Source organism: Suncus etruscus, chromosome 12 (genome assembly GCF_024139225.1).
Source record: "Suncus etruscus isolate mSunEtr1 chromosome 12, mSunEtr1.pri.cur, whole genome shotgun sequence".
Classification (NCBI taxonomy): Eukaryota; Metazoa; Chordata; class Mammalia; order Eulipotyphla; family Soricidae; genus Suncus; species Suncus etruscus.
In genome coordinates, this window is record NC_064859.1 from 53,866,206 (window position 1) to 53,881,300 (window position 15,095).

General features: G+C 39.7%; 1 protein-coding gene across 1 annotated transcript in view; it reads right to left on the reverse strand.

Annotated features, from left to right (window-relative positions):
* EIF2AK3 (eukaryotic translation initiation factor 2 alpha kinase 3) overlaps positions 1 to 15,095 on the reverse strand; it is an 81,739-nt gene that overhangs the window by 30,943 nt on the left and 35,701 nt on the right. The window contains exons 3-8 of the mRNA XM_049784910.1: positions 10,021 to 10,215; positions 8,325 to 8,455; positions 6,047 to 6,281; positions 5,217 to 5,379; positions 2,078 to 2,218; positions 1,006 to 1,128 (exon numbers count right to left, since the gene is read on the reverse strand). Of these exons, the coding sequence (XP_049640867.1) occupies positions 1,006 to 1,128; positions 2,078 to 2,218; positions 5,217 to 5,379; positions 6,047 to 6,281; positions 8,325 to 8,455; positions 10,021 to 10,215 (988 nt within the window). The remainder of the gene's footprint in view (positions 1 to 1,005; positions 1,129 to 2,077; positions 2,219 to 5,216; positions 5,380 to 6,046; positions 6,282 to 8,324; positions 8,456 to 10,020; positions 10,216 to 15,095) is intronic.

Here is a 15,095-nt window from a genome sequence, read left to right on the forward strand (position 1 = left end):
TGGCCACATGCAAGACAAATGCCCTACCTGCTGTGTCAAGTAACTCTATTAGAGACATCTATTTTCCTCATTAAATAGAATGATTAATATATATGAGCACTAATAATAGGAAAATATGATAGTGTTAATTAGGCTTTTGTGTATTATCTCATAGCAGTCTAAGCAGATCTTTATCCTTGTTTTATAGGTAAAAGAACCAAGATACAAGGCAATTAGATGCATCTATTAGAGTATGTGGCCAACTAGAACTGAATCTAGATACTTGGGAGCATCTAAAAATCCTGGGCACCATTCACAATATTTCCTTCCAAGATCATGTATTTCTTTTTTTTTTTTTTTCTTTTTTTGGTTTTTGGGCCACACCCGGTGGTGCTCAGGGGTTACTCCTGGCTGTCTGCTCAGAAATAGCTCCTGGCAGGCACGGGGGACCATATGGGACGCCGGGATTCGAACCAACCACCTTAGGTCCTGGATTGACTGCTTGCAAGGCTAGCACCGCTGTGCTATCTCTCCGGGCCCATGTATTTCTTTATTTGTTCTGTTTTATTTTGTTTGGGCCACACCTGATATTGTTCACATTACTGACTCTGTGCTTAAAAATTACTCTTAGCAGACTCAGGGGACCATATTGGATGCTGGGAATTAAATCCAGGTTGTCCACATACAAGGCAAATGTCCTATCTTCTGTGCTCTCTTCTGTGCTCCTACACAATCATGTGCTTCCTATTACTCAATGACTAGCTTTCATTTGCAGTCTATTAATTTTTTTTTTTTTTTTTTTTTTTTGGTTTTTGGGCCACACCCGTTTGATGCTCAGGGGTTACTCCTGGCTATGTGCTCAGAAATCGCCCCTGGCTTGGGAGGACCATATGGGACGCCGGGGGATCGAACCGCAGTCCGTTCCTTGGTTAGCGCTTGTAAGGCAGACACCTTACCTCTAGCGCCACCTTCCCGGCCCTGCAGTCTATTAATTTTATATTAAAAATTTAGAATGATCTCACTTACCATATGGATATTGCAGGACTGAAAGAGCACCATTACTGTACTCTTCGTGAGAAAATTTATCATTACTAAGACATTTGTCAAATTCATCAGATCCTACCAAGACAGGCGTTCTAGAAGGAGAATCTAAAAGAAAATGGTAAAATCTTATCTGTAATGACTTAAATAAAGCATATGTATCTTATTCAAATCACAAAAACATTTAACCATAGTTCAGTTCAAATATTTAAGTCAGACAAAAGGTTCAAGGTTTTTTCCCTTGCAAAGCACAATCATGTAGAGAAGCCAAGTCATTTAAGTAAGTACTTAAAAAATATGTGCCTTGCAAAACATCATAAGAAACGGAAATATAGCTAAAGGAATTAGATGACTACTATTTAAATCAATAAGAATGTTTCAAAGAATATAATTCAATAGTCAGATTTTTCATAAATATTTTTGGGGCAGAGAGACCATACCTGATTCTGTGCTCAGGGGTCACTCCTGCAGTGCTCCAAGGACCCTCTGAACCGGGGTCAGCTGTATACAAAGCAATCACCATAACCTCTGTACTAGTTGGTCCCCATAATATTCATTCTGTGGGGAGGCTTTTGGGAGGGTCTACACCTGGGGATATTTAGGGGTTACTACCTAGCTCTACCCCACTTAAAAATTGTACCTGACAATGTTTGGGAAACCATATGGGATGCTGGAGATTGAACCTGGTTGGCCACTTGTAAGGCGAGTGCCCTATCAGCTGTACTATCTTTCCAGTTTCTCCCCATAACATTTTTTTTTTAGCACAAACAACATAAGGGCTAGGTGATAGTTATGCATGGTCTGGAAATGGTTAAGAGCTTTGTATAGTAAAACATTTTTTAATATAACTTCTATAGCGGTGGAGTGATAGCGCAGCGGTAGGGTGTTTGCCTTGCACGCGCTGATCCAGGACAGACTTAGGTTTGATCCCCAGCGTTCCATATGGTCCCCCAAACCAGGAGCGATTTCTGAGGGCATAGCCAGGAGTAACTCCTGAGCATCACTGGGCATGGCCCCACCCCCCAAAAAAAACCAAAATAAATAAAAATTCACTTACGAATTAAGGGTTTCCACTTGATTTTTGGCAAAGAAATTATTGCATTTTCATTATTAACAGACTCTAAGGCCTTGGGATCTGTAGGAAACTTTTCTGAAATTCTTACTGATGATTGCAGATACAACTGGCCTCTGTACATTCCTGAATAAACCAGAATATTATCAATTATGTTAATAAACAAACACTAATAATTTTTTCAAAATGATTAGTTTCAACTTAATAAAACCAAATTAATTTCAGTTATATAATCACGCACTGCATAGCAATTTTCAGAGAATCATCATGATGAAAGAGCTCAAACATAACCCAAAGGTTAATTAATCAACAAAAAACTAGAGAAGGGGCTAGAGTGATGGTACAGTGGGTTGGAAATTTGCCTTGCATGCAACTGACCCAGGTTCAATCCCTGCATTCCATATCTTCCCCTCTGTAGTGTTGTGATTCCTGAGTGCAGAGCCAGGAGTTATCCCTGAGCATCGCTGGGTACAGCCCAAAAATCAAAAGAAAGAGAGAGAGAGACAGATAGACAAAGACAGACAGACAGAGAGACAGACAGACAGGGACACAGATACAGAGACAGAGAGGTGATTAACAAAAAGCTTTTATAAAAATATAAGACTTCTTTTGGGGTGGTGGGGAATGTTCAGGAGACAGTGTTCAAGCAGTCTCAGGAGACCTAAGGGTTTCTCTGGGTAATTTGTGACCAACTGGACAGGCAGTTCAATGTGAAGACCTAAGAATATGCTGCTGATCAGGTTTTAGGGTACCAGGAATTACCAGGCAGTGCAGGGGACCAAAAGTTGCTAGCAATCAAACTGGGGCTGGCTGGATATAAGTCATGAGGCTTCACATATCTCTTCAGCCCCAACTTCTTCTTAATACATAGTAGCAGTAATTATTTTATTATACGTAATTTTCAGTAATTATTGGGATTTCTTCAGTCACAAAATTTCAAATATAAAAAAAATCAATGTAATATTTGATGGGGGGATAATCATGCAGAACAATGCTCAAGGCTTACTCCTGGTTTTGTGCTCAAAAACCAAACAAACAACAATATTGGTAAAGCCTGAAACATAGTTGGGTTTTATTTGGGGGGGGGGGGGGGAAATTGGTGATGCTTAGGAGTCTGAGGGCTCCTAGCTCTGTACTCAGATATCACTTCCTAGAGGGTTCGGGAAAACAGATGTGTTGGTGGGAATTGAACCTGGGTCAGCTGCCTGTAAGTCAAGTGCCCTGCCCACTGTAGTATCTCTCTGGCCCCTAAAGCCTAAAACTGTTTCAAGTGCTATATATATCTGAGGATAAGCCGACCTGAGTATAAGCTGATCCCCCCCACAATTCCACCCTAAAAACTGGGAAAATTTAGTAACTTGAATATAAGCTGAGGTGGAAAATGCAGCAGCCACTGGTAAATTTCAAAAATAAAAAATATATACCCAAAATAATTACAATTATTGAGGAATCAGTAGGTTAAATGTTTTTCAATATTTATTGCTAAAGAAAAACTGCAAACTAGCAACAGTAACTTTAAAACTTTAAATAAAGTGCATAAACCATAGCTTAACAGGTAATCAAGCTAAATCACAAAGATTAAAATCCTTCAAAACTTGATTCCTCCTCCTCCTCATCTGTCTGTCTAAACGAGCTTCAGCTGTATCTGATGCGAGGGTATCAGCATAGACATTGTCATCATCACTGAGTTTGCAAATATCATCATCACTGCTGTTGGTCTCATACAAAGTGCAGAATATTGTGGGTTAAATAGTTCAGTGGCATCCAGTTCAGTTCAGCAGCCTACCTCTTCAGCTCAGTCACGACTTGTGGACTGAGTTGAAGCACTGCCCCTCCAGCAAACGACAGAAGATGGCTAGAAACTATGTGCATTTGATTCGGTGTGCTTGCATCGAATCAAATAACCTGTATGACCCGAGTATAAGCCGAATTCGGGTTTTCCGGCACAAATTTTGTGCAGGAAAAACTCGGCTTATACTTGAGTATATACGGTAATTTCTCCTTGAGAAAATCTAATACCCGTAAATCAAGAAAGATTATTAATAGTTTCATATGCTCATTCAGTGAAGAAGTACTATCATCGTTCATGTATGACCCATCACTTATGACTGGTCATATTTTGAAATCCATTCATTTAATTCAGAATAAAAGGTGAGCAACATATTGATAGAACTGAAAATTTTTAGAAATATCTGGCCAGGGGCCGGAGCAATAGCATAGGGATAGGCCATTTGCATTGCATGTAGCTGACCCAGGATGGACCTGAGTTCGATCCCTCTTGTCCTATGTGGTACCCTGAGCCAGGAGCAATTTCTGGTGTTTTTTGTTTGTTTGTTTGTTTGTTTTTTGTTTTTTTTTTTTTTGGCCACACCCAGCAGTGCTCAGGGGTTACTCCTGGCTGTCTGCTCAGAAATAGCTCCTGGCAGGCTCAGGGGACCATATGGGACACCGGGATTCGAACCAACCACCTTTGTTCCTGGATCGGCTGCTTGCAAGGCAAACGCCGAAGTGCTATCTCTCCAGGCCCCAGGAGCAATTTCTGAACACATAGCCAGGAGTAGCCCCTGACCATCACTGGGTATGGCCCCCAAACATAAACAAAAAGAAATATCTGGCTACCAAAACAAGATCAAATCATTAGATTTATTTTAAAAACATGCTTTTCAAAAATTTGCCCAAAAGCACAGAAGAATTCTGTTGTTTTTTTATTTTTAATTGCTTTATTTAAGCACTGTGGTTACAAATTTTTTTATTGTTGAATTTCAGGCATATTTTATTTTCTGTAGGAAGTTATAGACTTTGAGGATATAAAATTAGGAATCATGATATATGAGACAGCCATGCTATTTACTATGCTAAAAAAATCATGATACCCATTGGAAAGATTTCTAAGCCTTTACAATATAGACCTCTTTAAAAAGGAATACGCTTTAGCAGTCCCAAGTTTCAGTCTTGGGAAAACATAGGGGAAAACTCAGAAATGAAAATTAGAAATAGAAAGGGCAACCATACGTCACAGGATGTACTTAGACTTAGAACTACTATGGGCAGGAAGTAGTACCAAAAGCAAGAGGCAGCACCGGAGGAAGACAATGCTAAGTGCATAGAGTGGAGCAGTACTCACCCAGGTAAGCACTGCTCTCTGTAGCCCCTCGGGCAGCTTCCACAATGTCTTCTTCATCCTTGAACACATCATTATTGGCCGTGTAGCTTGTGTCATCAAAGAGACTGATGGGAATGACTTTGCCATCCTTTACCAACCAGGCAGATGCAATAGGAGTACAAAACTAAATACAAATCCAAGATATTTTAAATAATTTTAAGCATTATTTCTGACGTTTCAACTTGTAATGTAGATACATTTAAATCAATGTTTTTATTCCTCTAGCTTTATAAAGGCATAACTAACAACTGTTACCAGAATATACTTTGATGCTTTGATTTATGTATATATTGCAAAATAATTACCCTAACTAATGTAACATTCACCATACTGCACAGTTATTATTTATATGGTGAGAACATTAAGATCTAAACTCTTGATTTCACAATGTGTATCAACGCATGTTAAACATCTCAATAAATGCAAATTTTAGCAATTGTATCTCAACAAAGCAAGAAAAAATATTTTAAAGAATCACTCTTGGGCACCAGAGTGATAGAACAGCAGGTAGGGCATTTTACTTGCACATAGCTGACCCGGATTCGATTCCCAGCATCCCACAGGACATGCCATGAGTGATTTCTGAGCACAGAGCCAGAAGTAATCCCTGAGTGCTGCTGGCTGCGCTCCGGCCCCCATAACAGTCATTAGGTATAAAACCATATTAATTTATTTAAGCATACAGAAGCAATCAAGAATCCAAAGTAGCAGTCATTTCCTTCTACCCAGTCAGTGTGGTAAACTTGAGAAAGAAAAAAATGTAATCATGAGATTTCAGTGGTTTTAGGTACCTGGTATTCCCATTCCAGATGTCCTCCCTTCTTATTAAATGCCAAAACCTTCCAGTCTGTTACCGAGACCTTTATCACTGTATCCATCAGGGCAGCTTCCTGTTCTTCCACATCAGAAATAATTTTAGACTCTTCTTTGTTTCCACTGGGTTTTAAGGTGCTTTCAATAAATCCGGCTCTAGTTTCCATGTCTGGAATATACCGAAGTTCAAAGTGTCCAACACTGAAATTCCACCTTAAATTTACAAAAATATATTTTAGTACATTACTTTTAAATAAACTGAATTTTAAAAATAAATCAAAGATTCTTCTAGATTGAAGAAGAAAACACTAAAATTTTGTAATGAGGAAAAAAACCCAATTGAACATTATCTTGTTTTGTTTTTGTGCTTCACCTAATGGTGTTTGGGTCTGTGTTGGGACTCAAAACTGGGTTTCCTGCACCTATAGCATGTGTCCAGGGATTATTCAACTCCTAGTCACTGTGGTAATGGAGAGCCCTGCAGGACCAGGGAATGAACCTAGTGTCCCATAAGCATCCTGCAACCTCCCAAGCCTTCACAATCTTCTGGAAAGGAGATTTTGCTGCTTTATGCCACAAGAGGGCAGAAACCTTTCTTTGTCCTTTAGAACCAATAGTTCTAAGAGTTGTGAACTGTATGGGACACTATTCTCTGAAACAGCAAACACTGGAGCTGGAGAAATTGCACAAGAATTAGGTGCTTGCCTTGCATGCAACCAATCTGGATTAGATCCATGACACAATATATGATCCCCTGAACACTGTCAAGAGTGATCTTTGAGCAGAGAGCCAGAAGGAAGCTTGAGCACAGACAGGTGTGACCCAAACACAAAAACAAAACAAAACAAAAAATATCCAAGCATGTGATTAGGAACAGCATGCCTAATTCAATCATACAACTGTTTCTTTTTTCAGCCACACCCAATGGTGCTCAGGGACTAATCATGACTGGATTTGGTGTTCAGGGACCATGAGATAGAACTAAAGCCTTCTGCATGATTTATCGTGCTGGCCCCTGATTTTAATCATATATTTAAATGCAAAAGATACATAAAGTTATTGGGGAAAGGAAGACAAAGGGTATTGAACCAATAAACTTTAATATTTTGATAGTATAATTTATATTGTTTGTTTCTGGGTTACAACCACCAGTACTCAGGGCTTACCCCTGGCTCTGTGCTCAGGGATCATTCCTGGAGAGCTCAGGGGATCATATGAGATGCCAGGGATCAAACCTGGGTCAACTGCATGCCAGGTGAGTGCCCTACCTACCATACAATAGTATTTTTAAATGAGAGTAGTCAGATAAATTATTGATCTGCCTATTAAAACTATAAACCAGATCAAGGTTAAAGGAAAGCATAGCAATTTTACCTGAAAAGCTTTATGCATTCAAAAAACTTTGATCACTGAAACTGATATAAAAGATGTCTCCAGGGCCAGAGATAGCACAGAGGTAAGGCATTTGCCTTGCACAAGGCCAACATAGGAGGGACTCTGGTTCGATTCCCAGCATCCCATATGGTCCTCTGAGCCTGCCAGGAGCAATTTCTGAGCACAGAGCCAGGAGTAACCCCTGAACACCACCGGGTGTGACCCAAAAACCAAAACCAAAAACAAAAAAAAGTAAGATGCCACTAGCCTAAGATAAACTAATATGTAGTTTATTTATTTTATTATCTTGGTGAATCCACACACTGAAGCAGATACTGGTTCAGTTTAGGGTGTATCAATTACCATGAGTTTTTAATTTAGTGACTACATTTCTTCTAAAAGACTACTATTTTTGGGCCCGGAGAGATAGCACAGCGGCGTTTGCCTTGCAAGCAGCTGATCCAGGACCAAAGGTGGTTGGTTCAAATCCCGGTGTCCCATATGGTCCCCCGTGCCTGCCAGGAGCTATTTCTGAGCAGACAGCCAGGAGTAACCCCTGAGCACTGCCGGGGTTGTTTCGTTTGGTCTAGGTTTGGGACCCACATATGGTGATGCTCAGGGTTTATTCCTGGCTCTGCATTCAGGGATCATTCCAGGTGGGCTTGATACTATATGGAATGCCAGCCATTTAACCCAAGTTGGCCACATGAAAGGCAAGTGCCTTACCCCCTGTGCTATCTCTCCAGCCCCTAGTATGCTTGTCGAACAAAAAAATAGTCCACAAAATTTCCACAATAAAAATCCAATGAATTTTGGTCTTGTTGTTTTTGGGTCTTGTTTTGGTCTTGTAACTCTAGACGGCAAAATAATGGTAATACGCACTTCTCATTTCCACTACGAGGTCCAACAGCTCGAACAGTTTTCTGGGTTCGTTGCAGAAGCAGGATGTCTTCTTGTTCCATTTCATCATCATCCCATTGGCGACAACCCAAAGATGAACAGATGTACTTAACCTGAAAAGACAGGTAGAAAAGTAGTAAATATAAAAAAAAAAAAAAAAAAAGAAAAGTAGTAAATATATAAGTTATAAGAGATCAGAGATATTAAAATGAATCCTGGGAGTGGAGAAGTAATACAGTAAGTAGGACATTTGCCTTGCACGCAGCCAACCCAGTTTCAATCCCTGGCATATGGTTCCCTAAGCCCGCAAGGAGTTATTCCTTAGTAGAGTAGAGAGTAATCTCTGAGTATCACCAGATATGACCCAAAATTCATATAAATAAAAGGATAATCTCTTAGTAGATGTTGAACTAAGTTCCTCAGAAGAAGAAGCATATCTGCTAAAATAGAAAAACTTGATGCATTACGTCAAATTAAAAAAGCAGATAGGCTCTAGCCCACTATTTTACAGATGAAATATAGCAAAAAGTTGTTAAGGCCTCCTCAATACAGATGTAGGCAAAAAAGCATTTTCCAGAGCAAGAAGGTGCTGTGAGCCTCATATTTAGACTAGAAATCATAAAAGTCTGAATACACAATGGACAAAGATAAGTTTCCTAGTTTTTCTGTTCAGCCTATATTTACAATACTCACTTCTTAAGGTGGCAAGGTGTTAAAAATAAAAAAAAAAAAGACTCCACTCTTTCTACAAAGTATGTTTCAGCCATTCTTAATAACAAATTTGTATTACAATGCCCAATCTTAGGAGCAGACTATGATTATATCCTAAGATATAATAAAGGAGAAAGTCTAGGTCATTTAACAGTATGACTTGATCATACTGTTAGATAAATCTAAGTCCAAACTGACCTTGGAGTTTCTAGATCTTTGTAAATTTTCTGCTTTCTCAACTGTAAAATCAGATCAAACCTTCCTCTTGGGTCCTCTCATTAGATAAACAAATAAAACAATTATTCTTATCATTAGATTGTTAAAAATTTTAGAGAGTTTCTCATATGTCCAACTGAAAATAAAAATATGAGGTCTTTATGGACAGTGTAAATTTCAGAAGAAAGAACGAAAACCTTACCTGAAACACATCTACTGATATATTTTTTATCTTAGGTAGATCACTTCCTTTAATGATATTTTCTTCTTTTGAGTTCAAGTTTCTTTTATTTATTTAAAAATAATATTTTCAGGGCCGGAGCAATAGCATAACAGGTAGGGCATATGCCTTGCATGTGGTCAACGGGGTTTGATAACAGCATCCAATATGATCCCCGAGTCTGCCAGGAGTAATTTCTGAGCACATAGCCAAGAGTAACTCCTGAGCGCCACTGGATATAACGTGCCTCCCTCAATTTTTTTTTTCAGGGAAAATTATAATAAACCTCAACCAGTTAATAATATAGCTTAAATAATTTGGAGAGATAGCACAGCGGTAGGGCATTCGCCTTGTACACAGCCAACCCAGGACAGACCCGGATTTGATTCCTGGTATCCCATATGGTCTCCTGAGTCTGCCCGAACCGATTCCTGAGCACAGAGCCAGGATATGGCCCCAAAACAAACAAAAATTTTTCCTATCCCTTCTTATTCTGATTCGTCCCCAAATAAATTCACAATTCTTACTCACCTTTCCACTGTATGCACTGAGCCCATATGTAGTGAGAGATTTTCCACCAACCAGAACGACATCATCTCCAAATTTATAGGATGATTCAAGAAGTGATTCAACTGTGAAAGGAACTGTTTCCATGCTCTCCCGATCTCTGTCCCACTGGAAGAGGTCTCCATCCAGAGAAGGAATAATCATCTTATTCCCAAATACCTAAAACAAAAAGCATATTTTTTATCTCCTTTGCTTTTTAGCCTTTTTATTGACTGAGGTTCTGTGATTTATAAGTAATGGTCTCATGCACATATTCCGACACCATATCAACATCAGTAATATCTACTTCCCTTCCCAAAAGGACCCAAATGTATCCCTCCTTTCATACATCCCCATCCTCAAACTTGGTTATGTGGATCAGTTCTCCATTATATTGCCTCTGACCTTTTTTTGCTATTTTCTTCTTTATTTTTTTGCTTTTGGATTGCACCTAACAGGTTTTATGGGCTTACTCCTGGCAGGGCTTGAGGGACCATATGTGGTGCTGGGGATCATACCTCGATCAGCCACAAGCAAGGCAAAAGTTCTACCTGCTGTATTTATCTCTCCAGATGCAAAACAACATTAAAAAAAAAAAGTCACTTCTTGGGGCCGGAGAGATAGCATGGAGGTAGGGCATTTGCCTGGCATGCAGAAGGATGGTGGTTCGAATTCTGGCATCCCATATGATCCCCCAAATCTGCCAGGAGCAATTTCTAAGTATAGAGCCAGGAGTAACCCCTGAACACTGCCAGGTGTGACCCCCAAACAAAAAGTCACTTCTTAACTTTTTCTCCATTGTCCTCTCTTGAACATATATTTCGTTTTTGTTTTTGTTTTTTTGTTTTTCGGGCCACACCCGTTTGATGCTCAGGGGTTACTCCTGGCTAAGTGCTCAGAAATTTCCCCTGGCTTGGGGGGACCATATGGGACGCCGGGGGATCGAACCGTGGTCCTTTCCTTGGCTAGCGCTTGCAAGGCAGACACCTTGCCTCTAGCGCCACCTCGCCGGCCCCTGAACATATATTTCTCTTTTTTCTCCCCCCTCTGATCTATCTAAATTTCTTTTAAATAAAAAAATGTTTTGCTTTACTAAAGAAAAAAAGGTACTCTTTGTGTGGAGCTGAAACTCTATGTTAAAAAACAAACGATATAAAGAATTATAGTTTGTTAAGTGAGAAATGCTGGGATGAGGGAGATTATTACAAAATAAAGAAGAAACTGAAAAATATGAGAGGAAGGAGACAGGTATGTAAGGAAGCCTCATTGAGAAAGTATCATTGGAGCAATCCAAATGAGAGGTTTAACATGCTACTATTTCAGGGACAGTTCACTATGCCAAAAGGTGAAAGAAAGCACATGTATCTAAGAAGAAAAGCACAGCAAATATGCTGAGGTGCAGGGGCAGAGTCTGTGAGAAGTTGAAGGACAGGTTTCAATTAAACTGAGAGCAGTAGAGGCAGTGAAGGTGATCAGATTTGGAACATAACTGGAAGGTAAAGCCAAGGCGATTTCATGGTGAGTTTCCCACATGGAATGAGCAAAAGAATTCAGCATGACTCTAAAAAATTTTGGCCAAAAACATCTTGTTCCTTCCTTCCTTTCATTGAATATTTAGGGGTTTTTTTGTTTTGTTTTGTTTTGTTTTTGTTTTTTGTGTGTGTGTTTTGTTTTTGGTTTTTGGTTTTTGGGTCATACCTGGCAGTGCTCAGGGGTTACTCCAGGCTCTATACTCAGAAATTGCTCCTGGCAGGGACCATATAGGATGCCAGGATTCAAACCACTGTTCTTCTACATGCAAGGCAAATGCCCTACTGTTATACTATATCTCAGGTCCCAAATATTTAGGTTTTTAAAGAAAGAATATTAGTGCATGATCTTGTGACACTAACCTTTTGGACTTTAAATATACAATCAACTTAACTTACTCCAGCTAATGACTATATTCTTCAGTTTTCTAAGCTGAAAGAAGTATGAGTTTATAAAAAAATTTTTAAAAAACCATATAAATGCCAATCTGAAGTTGTATTTTTTTTTTTGGATGATGGGAATCAGACATGTGAAGCATGTACTCTTACCACTGAGTTACAGTTAACCTAGTCTTAAGTTTCTTCAAAAAAAAGATTTCTCTCTATGCTTTGTTCCTTAAGCAGCAGAATTCTTTTTAAAAAGGTGAAGAGGCTCAGAGGCTGGAGAGTTAGTTCAGGAAGATTAAACCTGATCTAGTTTCTGGCATCACATGGTTCCCAAAGCATCACTGGAAACAACTCTGGAAGCCTGTAGCTCTGGGGATCTCCAAGGACTGCTGAAGTGATACAAAAAATTCCCAAGCACCAAAAGGACCAGAACAGGATACAATTTTCAGGACTTCGTACTGAACAACCTGCCCTGTTAGCTTTGTGTTCATTTCCTTGAAAATTCCATTCAATCACTAAGAGTTCCAAATGGTGCTTCTCTCTTCTTTCTTCACACAGCTTTGCCCCCCACTGGAGCTCTGATGGGCAGATTGAAAACCATTATTCTAACTCAATTTTTTCTTTCTTTTCTACTTCAAATTCTTAATATCTCTTGCTTGAACTATTATAAAAGCCTCTTTACAGTTCTTAACTGGTAATTTCCTCAATCTTATCTCTGGTTATCTTCTGGATTTATCTATTTGAGTCAGAGTTAAGCTTGTTATGACACTATTCAAAAATCTTCAATCTCTCTATTATCTTATTAAAGATCCCAAATCTTAAGTTTGACATTCAAAGTCCTCTAAACATAACCGCAAACAACCTTTTCCTTCTTGTCTTTCACTTTTCCTTCCATGGGCAGACACTGAGCATCATTACTTTAGCATAATATGTAATATAATATCAGCTTATGTTGAGTTAAGTCACTGTCAAGGTCATTTCTTCTCCCTCCTATTCAAAGTCTATCTGGCCTTCAAACTACAATCACTTATGTTTTTGCTTTGAAATAGAATAGAACTTAATCCTGTGATCAATTCCTCCCTGGCAGGGTAGTTTCTTTTCTATTTTCAGTAACCTTTTTTCTTCATAAAACGTATACATGTAAAATATATGTTCTGTTGTGGCACCAAGAATACAATGCCTTATGCATGCAAAAGTGCTCTATCACCAAGTCACTTCTTTGGTTCTTGGTAGTGCAAGTCTGATGATAAAAATGTTCCCATCTCATAATACTACATTGTGACTTTTTGCTGATATACACTTTCTCAAAATTTGTTTTGTTTTGTTTTTTGTTTTGGGGTCATACCAGTTCTGTTCAGAGCTTACTCCTAGCTCTGCACTTAGGGATCACTCCTGGTGAGACTCAGGAAGCCATATGGGATGCTATTACCCCTTCCCCAAATTCCTGCCTATCTCACCTGGAAAGGGAGACCCTTCCACAGCTAAGAGGGGGTCTGTGGTTGGTAATTAAGAGTGGCTTACGGGGAGGGGTGAGGGATAGACTCAGCAAGGAAGATTAAGCAGGTAGAGAGGAGACAGGATGGAGGCAGAGGATGCAGTGAGGCTGCTTATTTTAAAGGCCTAGTAAGGAATATGCACATGGCAGTTAGTGCTGGATTTCTCCCGAAACTTCATCTGACTGCCTGTGGATCATTTCTTCGCTGTCACCCTGATACCTACAGACCCGCAGGCTGAAGGGGCTGCAGGCACTAAGCCAGGCTGAAAAAGGTCTCACCATCTATCCATCCACCACTAGGACTTTATAATTAATAATTAATGCAACAGGATACCAGGATTGAACCAGGGTATGTTGCATGTAAGGCAAGTGCCTTACCAACTGTTCTATGGCTCCAGCACTTTTTTCAAAATATTTTACTTTGGAACCAAAGTGATAGCACAGTGGTAAGGCCTTTGCCTTGCACGCGGCCAACACAGGACAGACCTTGATTCAATTACCATATGATCCCCCTAGCCTGCCAGGAGCGACTTCTGAGTGCAGAGGAGGAGTAACCCCTGAGCATCACTGGGTGTGACCCAAATACAAAACAAAAACAAAATATTTTACCTTTAATGAACATTTACCAAGTAGGCAAAACGTTTGTTCATACAGAGGATATAAAAGTAATGTAAGTTCAGTACCTATATTTTGCTCTCTAACTTTATTCCCTCATCATAGGAATCAAAACACCCCAGAGAAATGGATGCTTCCAGAATTAGGGTAGGGCAGGTACAAGATGAACCTTAAGCATCTTAAAAATCTAGAAAGTATGGGCCCGGAGAGATAGCACAGCGGCGTTTGCCTTGCAAGCAGCCGATCCAGGACCAAAGGTGGTTGGTTCAAATCCCGGTGTCCCATATGGTCCCCCGTGCCTGCCAGGAGCTATTTCTGAGCAGACAGCCAGGAGTAACCCCTGAGCAGTGCTGGGTGTGGCCCAAAAACCAAAAAAAATATAGAAAGTAATGAATCAATAAAAAATGATGGACACTTGGGGCCGGAGCTATGGCCCAGTGGTAGGGCATTTGCCTTGCACTTGGCTGACCCAGGCTGTACCACAGTTCGATCCCCTGATGTCCCACATGGTCCCCCGAGCCAGGAGCAATTTCTGAGTGCAGAGCCAAGAATAACCCCTGAGTGTCACTTGGTGTGGCCCAAAAAACAAAAACAAACAAAAAAGATGGACACTTGCCACAGATCAAAACCAGAACATTTTAAGCACCAAGATAATTAAGAGTAGTATTGAAAAGCATTTAATAAAAAGGAATTTCATAGCATGTACTGATAACAAATACATAAAACTAAGGGTGTAAGGCATCTGCCTTGCACACGCTAGACTAGGATGGACTGCAGTTTGATCCCCCTGGCGTCCCATATGTCTCCCAAGGCAGGAGCGACTTCTGAGTTCATAGCCAGGAGTAACCCCTGAGCATCACCGGGTGTGGCCCAAAAACAAACAAACAAACAAACTAAAAAAAAAAACCACCCCCAAAAACCTATATATAGAAAGAAAAGGTTCTTTACAGCAATGAAATACCAAGCTCCTATTGGAAAATATGAAGTTAGACAAATTACCACTTGATGATCACCATAGTAATTTCAAGATTATA